Source organism: Medicago truncatula, chromosome 2, assembly GCF_003473485.1.
Source record: "Medicago truncatula cultivar Jemalong A17 chromosome 2, MtrunA17r5.0-ANR, whole genome shotgun sequence".
Classification (NCBI taxonomy): Eukaryota; Viridiplantae; Streptophyta; class Magnoliopsida; order Fabales; family Fabaceae; genus Medicago; species Medicago truncatula.
In genome coordinates this window covers 37,664,199-37,679,637 of record NC_053043.1, presented here as the reverse complement: position 1 = coordinate 37,679,637, position 15,439 = coordinate 37,664,199, and the positions used below count along the sequence as shown (strand labels likewise).

General features: G+C 30.0%; 3 protein-coding genes across 3 annotated transcripts; 1 reads left to right on the top strand and 2 right to left on the bottom strand.

The window, feature by feature from the left end:
• LOC11413372 (WRKY DNA-binding transcription factor 70) lies at positions 1 to 4,833 on the top strand. Its single transcript, XM_003596253.4, has 3 exons — positions 1 to 479; positions 3,076 to 3,180; positions 4,164 to 4,833. The coding sequence occupies exons 1-3, from the start codon at positions 94 to 96 to the stop codon at positions 4,603 to 4,605; spliced, it is 933 nt and encodes a 310-aa protein (XP_003596301.1). The 5' UTR covers positions 1 to 93; the 3' UTR covers positions 4,606 to 4,833.
• A 626-nt stretch (positions 4,834 to 5,459) lies between these two features.
• Positions 5,460 to 8,241, bottom strand: LOC11406224 (WRKY DNA-binding transcription factor 70). Its single transcript, XM_003596252.4, has 3 exons — positions 7,436 to 8,241; positions 6,331 to 6,435; positions 5,460 to 6,106 (listed from the first exon to the last, which is right to left on the bottom strand). Exons 1-3 carry the CDS (start codon positions 7,810 to 7,812, stop codon positions 5,686 to 5,688), a joined length of 903 nt encoding a protein of 300 aa, XP_003596300.1. The 5' UTR covers positions 7,813 to 8,241; the 3' UTR covers positions 5,460 to 5,685.
• Positions 8,242 to 12,391: 4,150 nt separating this feature from the next.
• On the bottom strand, positions 12,392 to 14,942 carry LOC11405706 (probable WRKY transcription factor 62). Its single transcript, XM_003596251.4, has 3 exons — positions 14,427 to 14,942; positions 13,237 to 13,341; positions 12,392 to 13,112 (listed from the first exon to the last, which is right to left on the bottom strand). The coding sequence occupies exons 1-3, from the start codon at positions 14,822 to 14,824 to the stop codon at positions 12,695 to 12,697; spliced, it is 921 nt and encodes a 306-aa protein (XP_003596299.1). The 5' UTR covers positions 14,825 to 14,942; the 3' UTR covers positions 12,392 to 12,694.
• Positions 14,943 to 15,439: the final 497 nt, after the last annotated feature.

Sequence of the window (15,439 nt, the reverse complement as noted above, 5' to 3'; positions counted from 1 at the left end):
TTCAATAAAAGGCCATGTTCCTCATTTTCCCTCTCATATCCAATTTTTGCCCTAGTTATAGCAAAGTGTTAATTAATTTACACTACCAAAAAAATGGAGAATCTGCTTTGGCTTCCAACAAATGACAAGAAGGCAATGGAAGATGAGCTTATAAGAGGACGTGACATGGCAAATCAATTACTTGAGGCACTGACTTATGATGATAAGTCAAATATAGAAGTGAAAGGGTCAAATTCAAAATCATCACCAGTGTTACCCTTAATTGCAGGAGATCTTGTGCGTGAGGTACTTAAATCATTGACAAATACACTTTTACTCTTGAATAACTGCAAAGACTCCAATGATGTGGCTCTTCCTATAACTATTAGAGATTTTTCTTTCTCAACGAATTGCAACAAGCTTGAGGAGGATTTTGATGGATCTTGCAAGAAACTCAAGACTCTCAACACCAAAAATCCAAAAGGGTCGAACAAGAGAAAGTAAGATTTATAATCCATGTCTTATACTAAGTTTCTTTGATATTTGACTTGTTTCAAATGTTTTCTTTTGTTATCAGTTTTTATATTTACACCTATCATCCAGTTAAGATTTTAGAGGGGAAAAATCAATTTTTCTTATTTTATTTAATTGTTCATTGGAAAACTTAAAAATGATAGTTGAAGGGAAAAGAAGATCTGTTCATCCTAAAATTAAATTAGTGTTATTCTCTTCTTCTTCAAATCTAGAAATTTAACAAGAAGTTTTGATTTTGTGTTTTTTCTTTGTTCTATTTATGTGTCCCTTTCACAAGTAACTCATTTTCTAACTTTCTAAATACACTCTTTTTATTAGAAATATATAATTTGTATTAAACTAATTAATTCTATCAAAATCGACTTGTATTTGATAATTGTCTCTACTTATAAACACTTTTATTATGTCTATGGTCGGCTATTTGAAGCGTGACCCGAATCGTTCGATAGTTGAAATCAAATAACATGTGATCTAACAGATTACATGGATAGACTCTGATACTATATTTGCCTTTAGATTGGACATGACCCACCTTATAAAACTTGCTTGTAAGGTTAGAATTGTCGCCACTTAAAATCAAATGTTCAAACCTTATTTCATAAAGTGTGGGATTCTTAATACACACCCTAACGCTCAAGTATGGACATCCGGAACGTGATTTGTCTTGCGTTTTAAGTATAAGTGGTTAAGTCCCACATCGCTGATGAATGAGTAAAATGTTGGATATGAGAGAGGTGAGCCATAACATTTTCGTCTCTTGTGGTACTTGAGTTTGGTCTGTTATGTCTTCCGATGTTCTTTCGAACTCCTCAACAAAGGAATTGGAGCTATGATTTAACTTGGTGGAGGAGTTGATCCTGGTATCAGATTAGGTATAAGATGTGAGAACTCACACTTAGGGAGACAGTGTTGGTTTCAAGTGTGATCGGTCATGTCCCACATCGCCTATAAGTGGGTGAAATGTCAGATATGTAAGATGACTTAACTAATTAGTTATATCAAAACGGTTTTGGGTAGAATTTGGATAAGGTCTAACTCAACGGTGAGTTGATCCCCTCTAATCTCTGATGGACTTCAATAAAGTTGAGGGGGAGGGCGTGTATTGAGGAAATTCCAATCACAAATAAACTACAAATAAGGCTTAATTTATAAAGAATAATATATTTCGCCTTACAAGTCAATTACGTAAGACTGAGTTAAGCTCATCCAAACTCAATACTTTCACCACCAATTAACGCTCTTATCACCATTGTCCATAACCCTTCATCTATTTTTGTCACAAAAGTTGTCATGTCCGAAAGAGAATTACTAAGAAGAAGGAAAAAAACTGCGAATGAGAAAACCTTGAAGAGGGTACGACTAGTGCTACATCTCTTTGATTTACCACTTTCCTTTCAAACACTTTTCCACCTATACTATTATATGTTCTTTTTACTTAAATCTTCAGGAAGACGATTTTCACTCTTCACTGTTATTTACAATCGCAACTCAATGCGTTGCAGACAGTGCCGCAATCGCAATATAGCAGCCACATCACGGTATACGATCCAAAATATAGTGGTATTAGGTTTTAAGGGTTTACTGAGTAGGTTATTTATTACATGGTATTCCGTTCATCATGGCTCTACCTTAGAGGTATTCTGTAGTTATAAACCCTCCCCTAAAAAAAAGTTATAAACCCTAATTATAGTTAAGACAATGAGAAAGAACCCTATATTTTAGGAGGAACAAGTGTTTATTTTATGGAGAAGGCTAATGAATGTTTTTCGAGCATTTGATTAAAGTGCTAAAATAAAATAAAAAATTAGATAAATGATAGGACGATTTTTTTATTTTCTTTGTAAACTCGGTATAATTTGACCACCACTTGAGCACATCATTTAAAGTCAGAGTTACATAGCAGCACAATCCCTAAAAAAAAAAAAAAAAATACCAATAGTACAACAACTATGAATGAATTTAATCCATTCAAATTGACATTAAAAGAAATTAATACTTTAAAAGGAGCACATTCTATGGTTCGAGCCAAAATCACTTGATCAACTCAAATGATATATTTTTCCTTTTTTTACAAAATAAAAACTTGAGTTTGGATAATTCATGTGGGATTGGGTACACAAACCATTATTCTATATTGCCAATTTGTATATTTATCATCGCTCTAATTAATTCTCCAGCCTTTTCATTCTTTTATACTTTTATTGCCACCTCCCTAACAAAACAAAAGTATACTTGTCAGTTTTCTTTCGTTAGGGAATATATGTCTTGTATCCTTTTTTTTTTAGGAGATGTACTGTATCCTTAAAGGACGAATTTAAGAATAAAAAATAACATGTCATGTGATCCTTTTAATCTGCAACACAGCTAGACATCTAAACATACATAATTATCATTACATACTTAATGGAATGATTATAGATCTATTAATAGTTTTATAGTTTATTTATATTTTTCTGGTACATGTTTATAGATATTTTTGTCAATTGATTAATGTATTATATTTAGTTATTTAAAATATTGAATAAACCCTATTAATTGATATTATTGTCTTCATTACTTAAGGTCAATTTCACCAACTTGGGAAAAAAGGACCTCAATATTGATGGATGACGGTCATGCTTGGAGAAAGTATGGACAAAAAAAGATCGCAAATACGAAATACTACAGGTATATATTCATCAGTTTGCATCTACACATTCACATGAGAAAAAAGATTAGTCAACATTATGAAAATTGGTACATAATATTTTATTTTTTAGAAAAAAAAAACATTATGTACCAATTCTTGTAATTTTAATATATTTTATAAATTAAATGTGAGAAATTCTATCAATCTATAACATTTGAATTAAAAGTTTTTAAAACAAAATTTAACTCCTTAACTTGGCCCTAGAGTACATGTTAGTATTTTTCAATGGATCATACGATATTAAATTACTTTTTTAAGGGAAAAAACCATCTTAGTAGTTTGTTGCTCGGCTTCTCACTGTTGCTCATGCACCACACATGTTAGCATTTCCCATAATATATATATATGTATGGGGTTGCTAACTTACATCCACCTAAAAATACTAAGGTGCAAGTTAGCAAGCTGCACCCACTTATAATTTACTAAAACACCCTTTTGTTTATATTCTAATTAAATTTAAATAGAAGGGCAATTTTGTAACTAGCTTAAAAAAATCCTTAAAAAAAGAAACAAAAAAGACAATGACATGCTTAAGGTACAAAACATATAATAAAGACAAACTTTTAAAGTAACAATATTTGGAATGATGAAAGTGGGTGTAAATTAGTGAAGGTTGCTGACTTGCACCTGAATAATACTTATAAAAATGAGTATAAATAATCAAGTGGGTGTAGGTTGCTAACTTGCACCTTAATAATTTTATGTGGGTGTAGCTTGCTAACTTGCACCTTAGTATTTAGGTGGGTGTAAGTTAGCAGCCCTATATATATAATTACGTGTGGAAGACAAGCATGCAACAAATTGTGCCGCTAAGTCTCTTTAAATGACAAAATCAATCTTCTTAAACCCAAAATTCATGGATCTATGATACATAATATTGGTATATATGCATGACCTTTTAAAAATTAAACAGTATTTTCTATACTTCAGACCTTATAATTAATAGGTAATATGTATGCAGGAGCTACTATAGGTGTACACACATGAACGATCAACACTGTGAAGCAATCAAACATGTTGAAAGAACTCAAGAGAACCCTCCATTGTATAGGACTGCATATTATGGCCATCACACTTGCAAAAGTTATTTGCATTCAGATATAAATTTGGAATCCATTTTGTCATCAAATGACTCTTCTATATTACTTAGTTTTGATAACAACATTCCAATTAAAGAAGAAAACTCGTTTCCACCATCACCATTGCCATTTCTTGCATCTACAAAAGAGGATCCTAAGGAAGAGATTCATGATGATTATTCTTCTCAAAATCAATTGTTCTCATCAGATAACCTCATATCATGTAACTTTGAAGTTTATTTTGATTATTTGAGACGTGCCACTATGCTATCATCGATTGAATCATTTGAATTTGAGAATGTTTATGACCAGTTAGGATTTTGATGGCTATGGATATGTTTCTGTCTAAGTGTAAATTTATTTTCAAAGTTTGGCATTGGAGGATAATAGGTATGTCAAATAATTAATGGGAGATTTATTTGATCGTTTAACTTATGATGTCTTGCTCAGTTAGTTGATAAATTGATAAAAATAGTAGTACATTTTAATGATATGTGTGATTGTAAAACTAGCTCGATTTCTGGTAACAAGCATCTACAAATTCCATTTCAAGTTGTTCTGATTATTTTGATGAATGAAACTTCTTGATTTTCTTAGTAGTATTTATAAATTAGGTTTGAATACTAATTCTTGTAATTGCTTTTTGAATTTTTGTGTAAGCTTACTCTTTTGATTAATGTAAACTTACTCCCCCCCTTCTCAAAGTAAGTCATTATTGGACAAATATTGTGTGTGTTTTCTTCTTTTCATTCCTCATTCATATTGTTTAATTTTGTTCAAGATTATTATTGCATTTTTTTGGTTTTTGTTGTCATTGATTTGCTCCACACATCATGTATCGGTGTAACTCTGTTTGAATATTTACAATATCTATAAATGTTTCCGTGAGCATAGCTCAGTTGGCAGGGCCGCAGGGGCGATGCATTGTTATATGCAGGGTTCGTGGTTCGAACTCCAGACACCTCAGTTATTCACTTTAAAAAGTAAATTCTAACCACTAGATTACTTAAAAAAAAGAATTTAATGATCAACGGAAACTCAAATATTTTATATCACAACTGAAATTTGTATGACATTTAATCTATTTGCAGAAAAATTATTAGAGACATTGAATCACCTTGAGCATATAATAAAATCTTAACTTCTCAAAGTCTAACTATTAATTCCACACATGATAATGAGAAAATGCATTTTTTTTCCGAAAATAATTTTGAAGTGTTTTTTATGGTAGTAAACAAATACAAACTAGATTATCTTTTCATAAATATCTCCATAAATTATTCTCTATCTTAGCTAGATTATTTCCCATTACAATTATCCTCCAATGCCAAATCAAGCATAATTTTGCACGTAGAAACATATTCATAGCAATCAAAATCCAAACTAACGATGAACACTATCAAATTAAAAAGATTCGATCGATGATAACTCACTAACATCTCTTAAATAATCGAAATACACATCAAAATCGCATAACTGGAGGTTCTCTGATGGGAGCAATTGGTCTCGAGGAAAACGATCATTGTGGATCTCTTCCTTGGGTTCCTCTTTTGTAGATGCAAGAAGTGGCAATTGTGGCGATGGTGGTCGCGGTCGAAATGGAAATTCTTGTTCACTTGAAATGTTGTTATCGAAACTAAGTAATATAGAAGAGTCATCGTAGCACAAAATGGATTCCAATTTTATGTCTGAATGGTAAGAGCTTTTGCAAGTGTGATGGTCATAATATGTAGTCCGGTACAAAGGAGGGTTCTCTTGAATTCTTTGAACATGTTTGATTGCTTCACAATGTTGATCGTACATGTGAGCGCACCTATAGTAATTCCTGCATACATATTACCAATTAGGTTTTAAATTATAAAAAAAATAAAAATCACTTGGGTTATTCTGGCGGTATTGACTTGATAGTGTGATTTGCTCATTCGAATATTATTGATTGATTTGATTTCTCATATTAAAAATATTACAATTATATCTAAGTGGTGCATGATGTTGACTAATCTTTATTCTCAAGTGGATGTAGATGGAAATTATGAAATTGATAAGTACCTGAAATATTTGGCATTTGTTAACATTTTTTGTCCGTACTTTCTCCATGTATGACCATCATCGATCAATATTGATGCCGTCTTTTCCCAAGTTGGTGCACTTGACCTTATATGATGACAAAAATATCAGTTAATTAAGCCATTATTTTCGTAAGTACTATACTTAATACTGGATCAAATTGAAGAAAAATATTTGTAAATTAATAGATCTATAATTATTCCATTTAGTATGTAGTGATGATCATATATGTCTGGAGGTCTAGCTGTGCGACAGATTAAAATTATTAAAAGATCCACTCAAGGGAATATCACACTGTTTTTTATTTCATTAATTTGTCTTTTAAGGATACAGACAAATAATTCCTAAAAAAGGATACACACATATATACTGTTTTTGTTAGGTGAGGTGGATTTGGACAATACAAGTATAAAATATTTTAATGAAATGGGTAAGGGTTGAGTTTTAGTTAGGGGTGATAGTCAATATTTTTTTATTTTTTTGAAGGAAGATTGATGGTCAATATTATAAGTCTAAAATGGATTCTATAAAATGACCTCTTTTTAAAATTTGAAACAGGGCTCCAGGTAAATAATCTTAACGTTGGAATTAATTCATCTAATGTATTAACTCTTGAATGAGTGTTAGTTTAAAACCTATGGTAAAAAAAAAAAAAAAAAAAACTCATCCGATATTATAAAGATACAAATAATATGAAAATTAATTCATAAAAACAAAATCTTTGATGTTTCATTAAAAAAAACAGAAATGCTATATAGTACAAGACATATATCAATGAAAAAACAAAGGATGATGTACATACAATGTATTGGATGATCAAACCAGCTTTAGGGGAATTCATGGGGTGGTTGAGGATACATGAGGTGGTGTTTTAAATTTTCCACCTTCGTTTTTTTCGTTGAATGCTAATTCGCACCAACAATCATATCCAAAAAAAAAAAAAAAAACAGAAATGCTATTTATTACGTCGTATAAACCTTTTGAAACTAGTCATAGGAATTTAGTACAAAGACATAGATACTTGATCAAACTAAACTAACACCTTCATAAAAAAAGAAAGTATAAAACCATGGATAAGAATTCTTACTTTCTCTTGTTCGACCCTTTTGGATTTTTGGTGTTGAGAGTTTCGAATTTCTTGTAACCTCTGTCCAAATCCTCCTCCATCTTTGGGCAATTGGATGAAAAAGAAAAATCTCTGATAGTTGTAGGAGTTGTAGGAACAGCCATATCATTGGACTCTTTGCCATTGTTCAACATCAAAAGTGTATTTGTCAATGATTTGAGCACCTCAAGCACAAGATCTTCAGCAACAATATTTGACCCTTTAACTTCTCTAATATTTGACTTATCATCAAAAGTTAATACTTCAAGTAATTGATTTGCCATGTCACGTCCTCTTATTAGCTCTTCTTCCATTGCCTTTTTACCGTAATTTGTAGGAAGCAAAAGCTGATTCTCCATGATATCTTCTGTTGTTTATATGTAAATTAATCATCAATTTGCTATAACTAGGAACTATAGGTTAAATAATGATGGATATGAAGAGAGAAAAAGAGGTGCACGACCTTTTATTCAACTTGGTACTTCCTACTTGCAAATTTAAAATTTGATCCCATTTGGAGTATTTAGACAAAAGTTCATCGATCAGTTTCATTTCACACAGGCCAAAGGAGTGCGTGAAGAGCACACAAGATATGTAATTTCGATGTAACATAAGTACGTGTAGTAAGAAATTTCTCAAGATATATACTTTTCCATCACAAGTACTATAATTAATTAAAATTCAAATAAGTTTCATTAATTTAAATAGAATCCACATATATTTTTAAGGCAAAGATTATAGTTGAAAGGCATCACATGTTTAATGTTGACATCCAAATTATGTTGACACCTTAAAGTTTCCACTTATCATTCGAAACATCCTAATAAGTATAGTTAAATCCGTTTAAAAAAACATAATCGAATGAAATAAAGAAAAACATATAGTTTGAGGGGACATGATGAAAACCCAAGAAACCAAAGATGATGTATTACACCAACTACCTCCTATAAAACTCATACTAAAAATACTCAAAGGGGTAAACTTTTTAATAATTCTCACACTCCGTGGAGCTTCTAGATAAGGTTGAGTTTCATTCATAATGGTGGTTGAAGGCTAATGATGCTGCTTTTGTTTTTCGTTGTCAGCGGTGGTGGTCGGATCCGTTAACTTATTTGGGTATCGGCTGACTGCGTCCTCTTTGATACGTCTTGTGCTAGAGAAGCGTCTATGCTTGTTTGAATATATATATATATATATATATATATATATATATATATATATATATATACACACACCATTTTTGCTTCTTAAAAAAAAATACTCAAAGAAATAAAATCGTGGTGAAGAAAGCTAAAGGGAGGTCCAACATCCATGGTTAGTAGTTTTAATAGCAACCATAGATGTCGTAAGCTATGCCTTTTCAAAGAAGTTATAGTTTTCGCATAATGTTCACATTTAAAAAATTTCATCGTTATGGATGAATGTATATCATTTATTATAGTGAACATTTATGAAGAACAAGTCTTAAAAAAGAACGAATAGAGAAGAAATATATCTGTTCTCATGTAATAAAAATAATAAATGACATACATTCATCCATAGTGACAGAAATATAGAAGCAAAATCCATTGAATCCTAATATATTTCTTCTCTACTCGTTCTTTTTCACGACTCGTTCTTGATGACAAATTGGTAGATAAACTCTATGGAAAATACAAAGCTCTTTTGAACATTAATTCATAACTTCCATTAAGTTGCAAATATTCATAGAAGCTTACTTGACCCTTTCATGCATGCATATATGCATCCTTTACATGATTCACCATAAATTAATTAAAGGGTTAATTAAGTTTTTGGTCCCTATAAATATCTGAAGTTTTATTTTTAGTCCCTATAAAAATAAATCACACTTTTTAGTCCATACAAAATTTTCTGTTAGTATTTTTAGTCCCTGTTAAATTAAAATTTGTTTAATTATGCTTAAACTTCTAAATTTTTGAAAGATTTCTTACATACATTTTCATAACATCGTAAAACACTCTTTTGTAAATTTTTTTAGTTTTTTAACATGAAATGAATTAAATATGAATTTTTCTAAAAGCCAAATTTTTAAGATTATATTAATGAAAATTTGGACCTAATAATAAAATTTTAAGTTACTTTTTTGCGGAGGAACTTTGTATAATATTCTAAATAAGTATGTGAAAAATATATTACAAATTTAAAAGTTTAAGCACAATTAAGCAATTTTTAATTTTACAAGGACTAAAAGTATGTGTTGGTCCCTGTTAAATTGAAATTTGTTTAATTATACTTAAAATTTTATATTTTTAAATGATTTTTAACAGACATGTTAAGAACATTATAATAATCTCTTTTATAAAAATTTAAAATTTTTTAACATGTAATGAATCAAATATAATTTTTTTAAAACGCCAAAAATTCAAGATAAAACTAACGAAAATTTAGACCTAAAAATGAAATTTTGAGCTAATTTATTGTGGCGGAACCTTTTATAATGTTTTAAACAAGTATGTAAAAATTCATTAAAAAATTTAAAATTTTAAGCATAATTAAACAAATTTTAATTTAACATGGACTAAAAACACTAACGGAAAATTTTGTAGGGACTAAAAAGTGCGATTTATTCTTATAGGGACTAAAAACAAAACTGCAGATATTTATAGGGACAAAAATTTAATTCACCCATTAAATTATACCGGACTCATTTCACAATATACCTCTATCATATTTTTATTTTTTTTGAGACATGCAATGTGGTGTAGCATTTTATCAAAAACCTCCTTTGTTACAACAGACTGTATACATAATGAATTTGGCCCACTAAAAGAGAACTTTTTTTTTTTTTTTTTTTTTGTAGATTTGAAAGGGAACCAGTGCCATCATCAAACTAGTTATTCTTCATGTATTAAAAGCAAGTGCCCACTGTATACCTCTATCATATTTTACTAAAAGCAAGTGTATTAAAAAAAAAAAAAAAAAAGAGATGTAGGAAAGAAGGGTGAAGCACTATATATATATATATATATATATATATATATATATATATATATATATATATTTGTTTTATTAATTAATGGGGACTTTAGGGTGAGCTCATCAAGCAAACGTCATGTTGCTGAGAACATAATTTTGAAGACAATAATACCCTTTGATTCTTGTTGGGATACTATGAAGCCGCCCACGTGTTTTATTTGTTCATTCAAACTAGTAAAGGGTAATTAGGGTTGTAAAGTATGCATGTACGGACAAATACCAGATTGGTAATTGATTCTTAATTTTTCATTATTTCCCTACTTGGTCGGTCATTCAAGATTGTATACCAATTAACAACATTCTAATTATCAGTTATCACTATCACTAACTAGTATTTTATATGAAGATAACCTTACCATTTTTAACAACATATTTTGACTACAAAAGTAACGCCTAGTTTGTATGTAGGAGCCAGGTAGTTTCACTAGGTCTTTTTTTTTTTTTTTTTTCCTTTTTTGGTGTGCATGTGTACGTTGTATAATTTTAGTGACAAGACACACTATTCTTGTGCTCAGGTTTGAATGAATTTACTTTGCTTAGAACAAATATTTCATTTGTTCTTTTCGGTTTTCATTTTAAGATTAATTACTGGATAATCCACTTAGATTGACTTAGTGGTATTGACTTAAGACTTGAGAGTCTGCTCTTCCTTTTAAGTCTCAAATTCGATTCTCACCGGTATCAATTTAGATGGGTTAATTTAGCTTCTTAAAAAAAAGTAATTACTAGATTAGATATAATTACATATTACAATAAGCTCTAAAACCCTCTTAAAGATGTTTCAGGGATAAGGATCATAGTATAACTATGTATTGCAATAAAATTATGAAAAGATAGTTGTCTATAACACTGTTGCTACTTGGCTCAGTATACCATTAAAAATACTATTAAAAAAAATACTAAAACAAACATTGTTGTCTAAAACACTTAGATTAGATAGGTGTCCATGAGAATCATAGTATATTATTAAAAATACTAAAAAAAAAAAAAAAAAAGGAGTTGTCTTTAACATTGTTGCTTATGTAGATGTTAATTATAATAGAGATAAATTTTGGTTTCTAATTTCTCTCTATTGTTTCAGTAAAAAAACATTGAACATGATTATGATCGGATTTATGACATGTTAGTATTAGGAATAGTTGGATGAAGCTTTGATAACAACCCTCTCAACAACAACAGTCAGAAATAGAGAGGAGACGATCTGATATGGAAACTCCACAAAGGGTTAGCGGAGGGTGATTTGGTTCTTTCTTAACTAATACCTTTAAATATCAAGTTATCTTCAGATGGGGAGAAGAAAGAGTTTTGCCGGTATATTGGGGACCGTAACCTCTTATGGTGTGATGGTCATTAAGGTTTCCCATTATTCTTTTAATGGATCATCTAGACATCGACTCATTGAGTCCATATCAATTAATTAAATATTTAATTAATTATCTACATAAAAATCTAATTGATTTATTACTTAATTGGGAGGTGTTATATGACACGACACAAACTCACACACGAAAGCGCACGACAAGTTAATTTGAACATGATTTTTTATGTAAATGGGTGCTAGCTTATAATTTTAAAAATAAATGATAGACCAAGATAAATAAAACATCTAAAAAAGCGCTGTCTCGGTGGTAACATCTTTGCTTTTGAGTACTACAACTAATTTTTCACCTTTTGACAAACAAGTAAGATTGAGTTGGAAAAACACCACCAAAAGAGAAATATGTTTTGTTGTTTTTCATAAACAAACACGTGTGAAACTAAAGTGGTCATTTGGAGTAAAATCAAATGTAAAAGAAAAATTAAATGAAAGCTTACAAGTCATTCGTGTGTTTTGTACGAACATTGTTGTCGTACATTTAAACATTTTTCTACTTAATATAATTATTATTACGATATTTACATTAGATTAATATAATTAAATAATAAAATATTTCAACATTCTTGCCATCAAGTAATTTAACATAAATTATTTTTTGATAGTAAACAAATACAAAATTAGATTTACTTTGCATAAATATATCCACAAATTAATCTCTAGCTAGATTATTTTACATAAGAATTAATTATCCTCCAATGCCAAATCGAAAATAAACTTGCCTATCAATATATATCCACATGCCTATTCTCTTGGTGTAGTGTGCTTCTCTTAATGTCTTAGATTTGAATCCTCCCGGTGGCAATTTACCAAATTAATCACTCATTAGACGGATAACGAGTTTTATGAAGAAAAATAAAATTCTCAAATTAAAAAGATTCACTCGATGATGACTCACTGACATGTCTCAAATAATCAAAATAAACATCAAAATCGCATAATTGGAGATTCTCCGGTGAGAACAATTGGTTTTGAGGAAAATGATCATGATGTATCTCTTCCTTGGGATCTCCTTTTGTAGATGCAAGAAGTGGCAATGGTGGTGATGGTCGAAATGGATATTCTTGTTTATTTGAAATGTTGTTATTATCGAAACTAAGTAATATTGAAGAGTCAACATCATAGGAGAAAATTGATTCCAAATTTAAGTCTGAATGGTAAGAGCTTTTGCAAGTGTGATGGCCATAATATGTAGTCCGGTACAACGAAGGGTTCTTTTGTATTCTTTGAACATGTTTGATTGCTTCACAATGTTGATCATACATGTGAGTGCACCTATAGTAGCTCCTGCATACATATTAAATTTTGAATTATTACAGATTGATGGAATCTCACACATTAAAATTATAACAGTAGTGTATAATGTTGACTAATATTTATTCTTATTTGAATTTGGACTAAAAATATATACCTGAAATATTTGGCATTTGTGATCATTTTTTGTCCGTACTTTCTCCATGTATGACCATCATCAATCAATTTGGAGGCCGTCTTTTCCCAAGTTGGTGCACTTGACCTTATATGATGACAAAAATAACAGTTAAAGAATGATTTATAAACAATTACTCATAAATTATTTAATCAAATTGACGAAAATATTTATAAAATATTAATAGATCCATATAATTTTCCATTGAGTATGTAATGATGAGCATATATATGTCTGGAGGCCTAGCTGTGCATCACACATTTTTTATTTCGTTAAGTTGTATTTTAAGGGTACAGACATAGTATATACTTTTTTTTTTTCTCAGGGGAGGGGGATTTGGACAATATAAGATTTTATTTAATATTATAAAGAATAGAGTTTGAGATTTAATTAAAGCTATGGTCAATTTATATTAACTTTATAAGTATAAAATGGTTTGGGTTACCCAATCGATCTCACATGAATTATCCAAACTTGAGATTGAAAGTTTATATATATATATATATATATATATATATATATATATATATATATCAATTTGGTCAATATATATACCCACCATTGCATGAATTATTTTCATTTTAAGAATTAATATAATTTTTTCTAGAAAAATAACAATATTAATATAAACCCTAAACAAACATTCTAATTTGAGGTGGTTTTTGTTTCTCTCTCTGGTTTTTCACAAAAACCCTAAACAAACGTGGAAGTAAAACGACAATTTACCCGACAAAGAAGGAAGAGAAACCTCTAGTTTTTGCAAAACCAGTTGGCGGAGGAGAGGGAGAAAAATGAAGGATTTAGAAAATAAAGTTGTACTAAACTATTTACACACACACACATATATATATATATATATATATATATATATATATATATATATATATATCGGAGAAAGAGAGAAATTGCAAAATTTTCTATTAGTTTAATGACATAATTGACTGTTAATTCGAAAATCAATCTTATAACTAAATTTGGATATCAAGATTATTGTTGAATCTAGCTAAGTTTTGTCCATGTTTAAAACTTTAGAACATTTGGAAACAGAAATCCTTGTTTGATATTATAAAAATACAAATAATATGAAAATTAATATAGTGAGGAAAAAAAACCTTCGAAACAAGTCCAATACTTATAGGAACAAAGCATAAAACATGGATTATGATTCTTACTTTCTCTTGTTCGACACTTTCGGATTTTTGGTGTTGAGTGTTTTGAGTTTCTTGTAAGCTCCATCCGAATCCTCCTCCATCTTATGACAATTAGTTGAAAAAGAAAAATCTTTAACAGTTATAGGAACTACCACATCATTGGAGTCTTTGCCATTGTTCAACAGCAAAAGTGTGTTTGTCAATGATTTGAGCACCTCACGCACAAGATCTTCAGCAACAATATTTAAGGGTAACACTTTTGATGATTTTGTGTTTGACCCTTTAACTTCTCTAATATTTGACTTATCATCAAAAGTTAATACTTCAAGTAATTGATTTGCCATGTCACGTCCTCTTATAAGTTCATCTTCCATTGCCTTTTTGCCATAATTTGTTGGAAGCCAAAGCATATTCTCCATTATATTTTTGGTAGTGTAAATTAATTAACACCTTCTATAACTAGTAACTAGCTAGGCTAAATAAGGTATTAATGGATATGAAGAGGAAAAGGAGGGATATGGCCTTTTATTCAACTTGTTAACCTTCCTACTTGCAAATTTAAAAACTGTTCCCATTTGGAAGTATATAGACAAAAGTTCCTAGTCAGGTTCATTTCACACAGACCAAAACGTGTGTGAAGAACACACAACATACGAAATTTCAATGTGAATTAACTACGTGTTAGTAAGAAATTTATCAACCAATTTATTTTCAACATAAGAAATATTATTAATTCTAGTGATGCATCTCGCGATTCTCACACGAACTACCTTGAAGCATAGAGGTATCTCTTTAGATTCTACATGTCCTATTAATGAAAATGAACCTGAGACCTTGATCCATTGTTTATTTAATTGTAACTGGGCAAATGCTATATGGAACTCGACTATGGGTCCTAGCTACAATCTCCTTAATAAGGATAGTTTGATCTTCACTTGGTCTCAAGACAATATTGAGAAACTCGATATTGTGATCCCCATTACCATGTGGCTCATTTGGTGTGCTAGAAATACTTTTTAAGATAATAACACATT

Coding starts and splice junctions, on each gene's coding strand:
- LOC11413372 (XM_003596253.4), top strand. CDS start 94: ATGGAGAATCTGCTTTGGCTTCCAACAAATGACAAGAAGGCAATGGAA. Junction 480..3,075: donor AAAGGGTCGAACAAGAGAAA/GTAAGATTTATA, acceptor TCATTACTTAAG/GTCAATTTCACCAACTTGGG. Junction 3,181..4,163: donor GCAAATACGAAATACTACAG/GTATATATTCAT, acceptor ATATGTATGCAG/GAGCTACTATAGGTGTACAC.
- LOC11406224 (XM_003596252.4), bottom strand. CDS start 7,812: ATGGAGAATCAGCTTTTGCTTCCTACAAATTACGGTAAAAAGGCAATG. Junction 6,436..7,435: donor AAAGGGTCGAACAAGAGAAA/GTAAGAATTCTT, acceptor TCATCATATAAG/GTCAAGTGCACCAACTTGGG. Junction 6,107..6,330: donor ACAAATGCCAAATATTTCAG/GTACTTATCAAT, acceptor ATATGTATGCAG/GAATTACTATAGGTGCGCTC.
- LOC11405706 (XM_003596251.4), bottom strand. CDS start 14,824: ATGGAGAATATGCTTTGGCTTCCAACAAATTATGGCAAAAAGGCAATG. Junction 13,342..14,426: donor AAAGTGTCGAACAAGAGAAA/GTAAGAATCATA, acceptor TCATCATATAAG/GTCAAGTGCACCAACTTGGG. Junction 13,113..13,236: donor ACAAATGCCAAATATTTCAG/GTATATATTTTT, acceptor ATATGTATGCAG/GAGCTACTATAGGTGCACTC.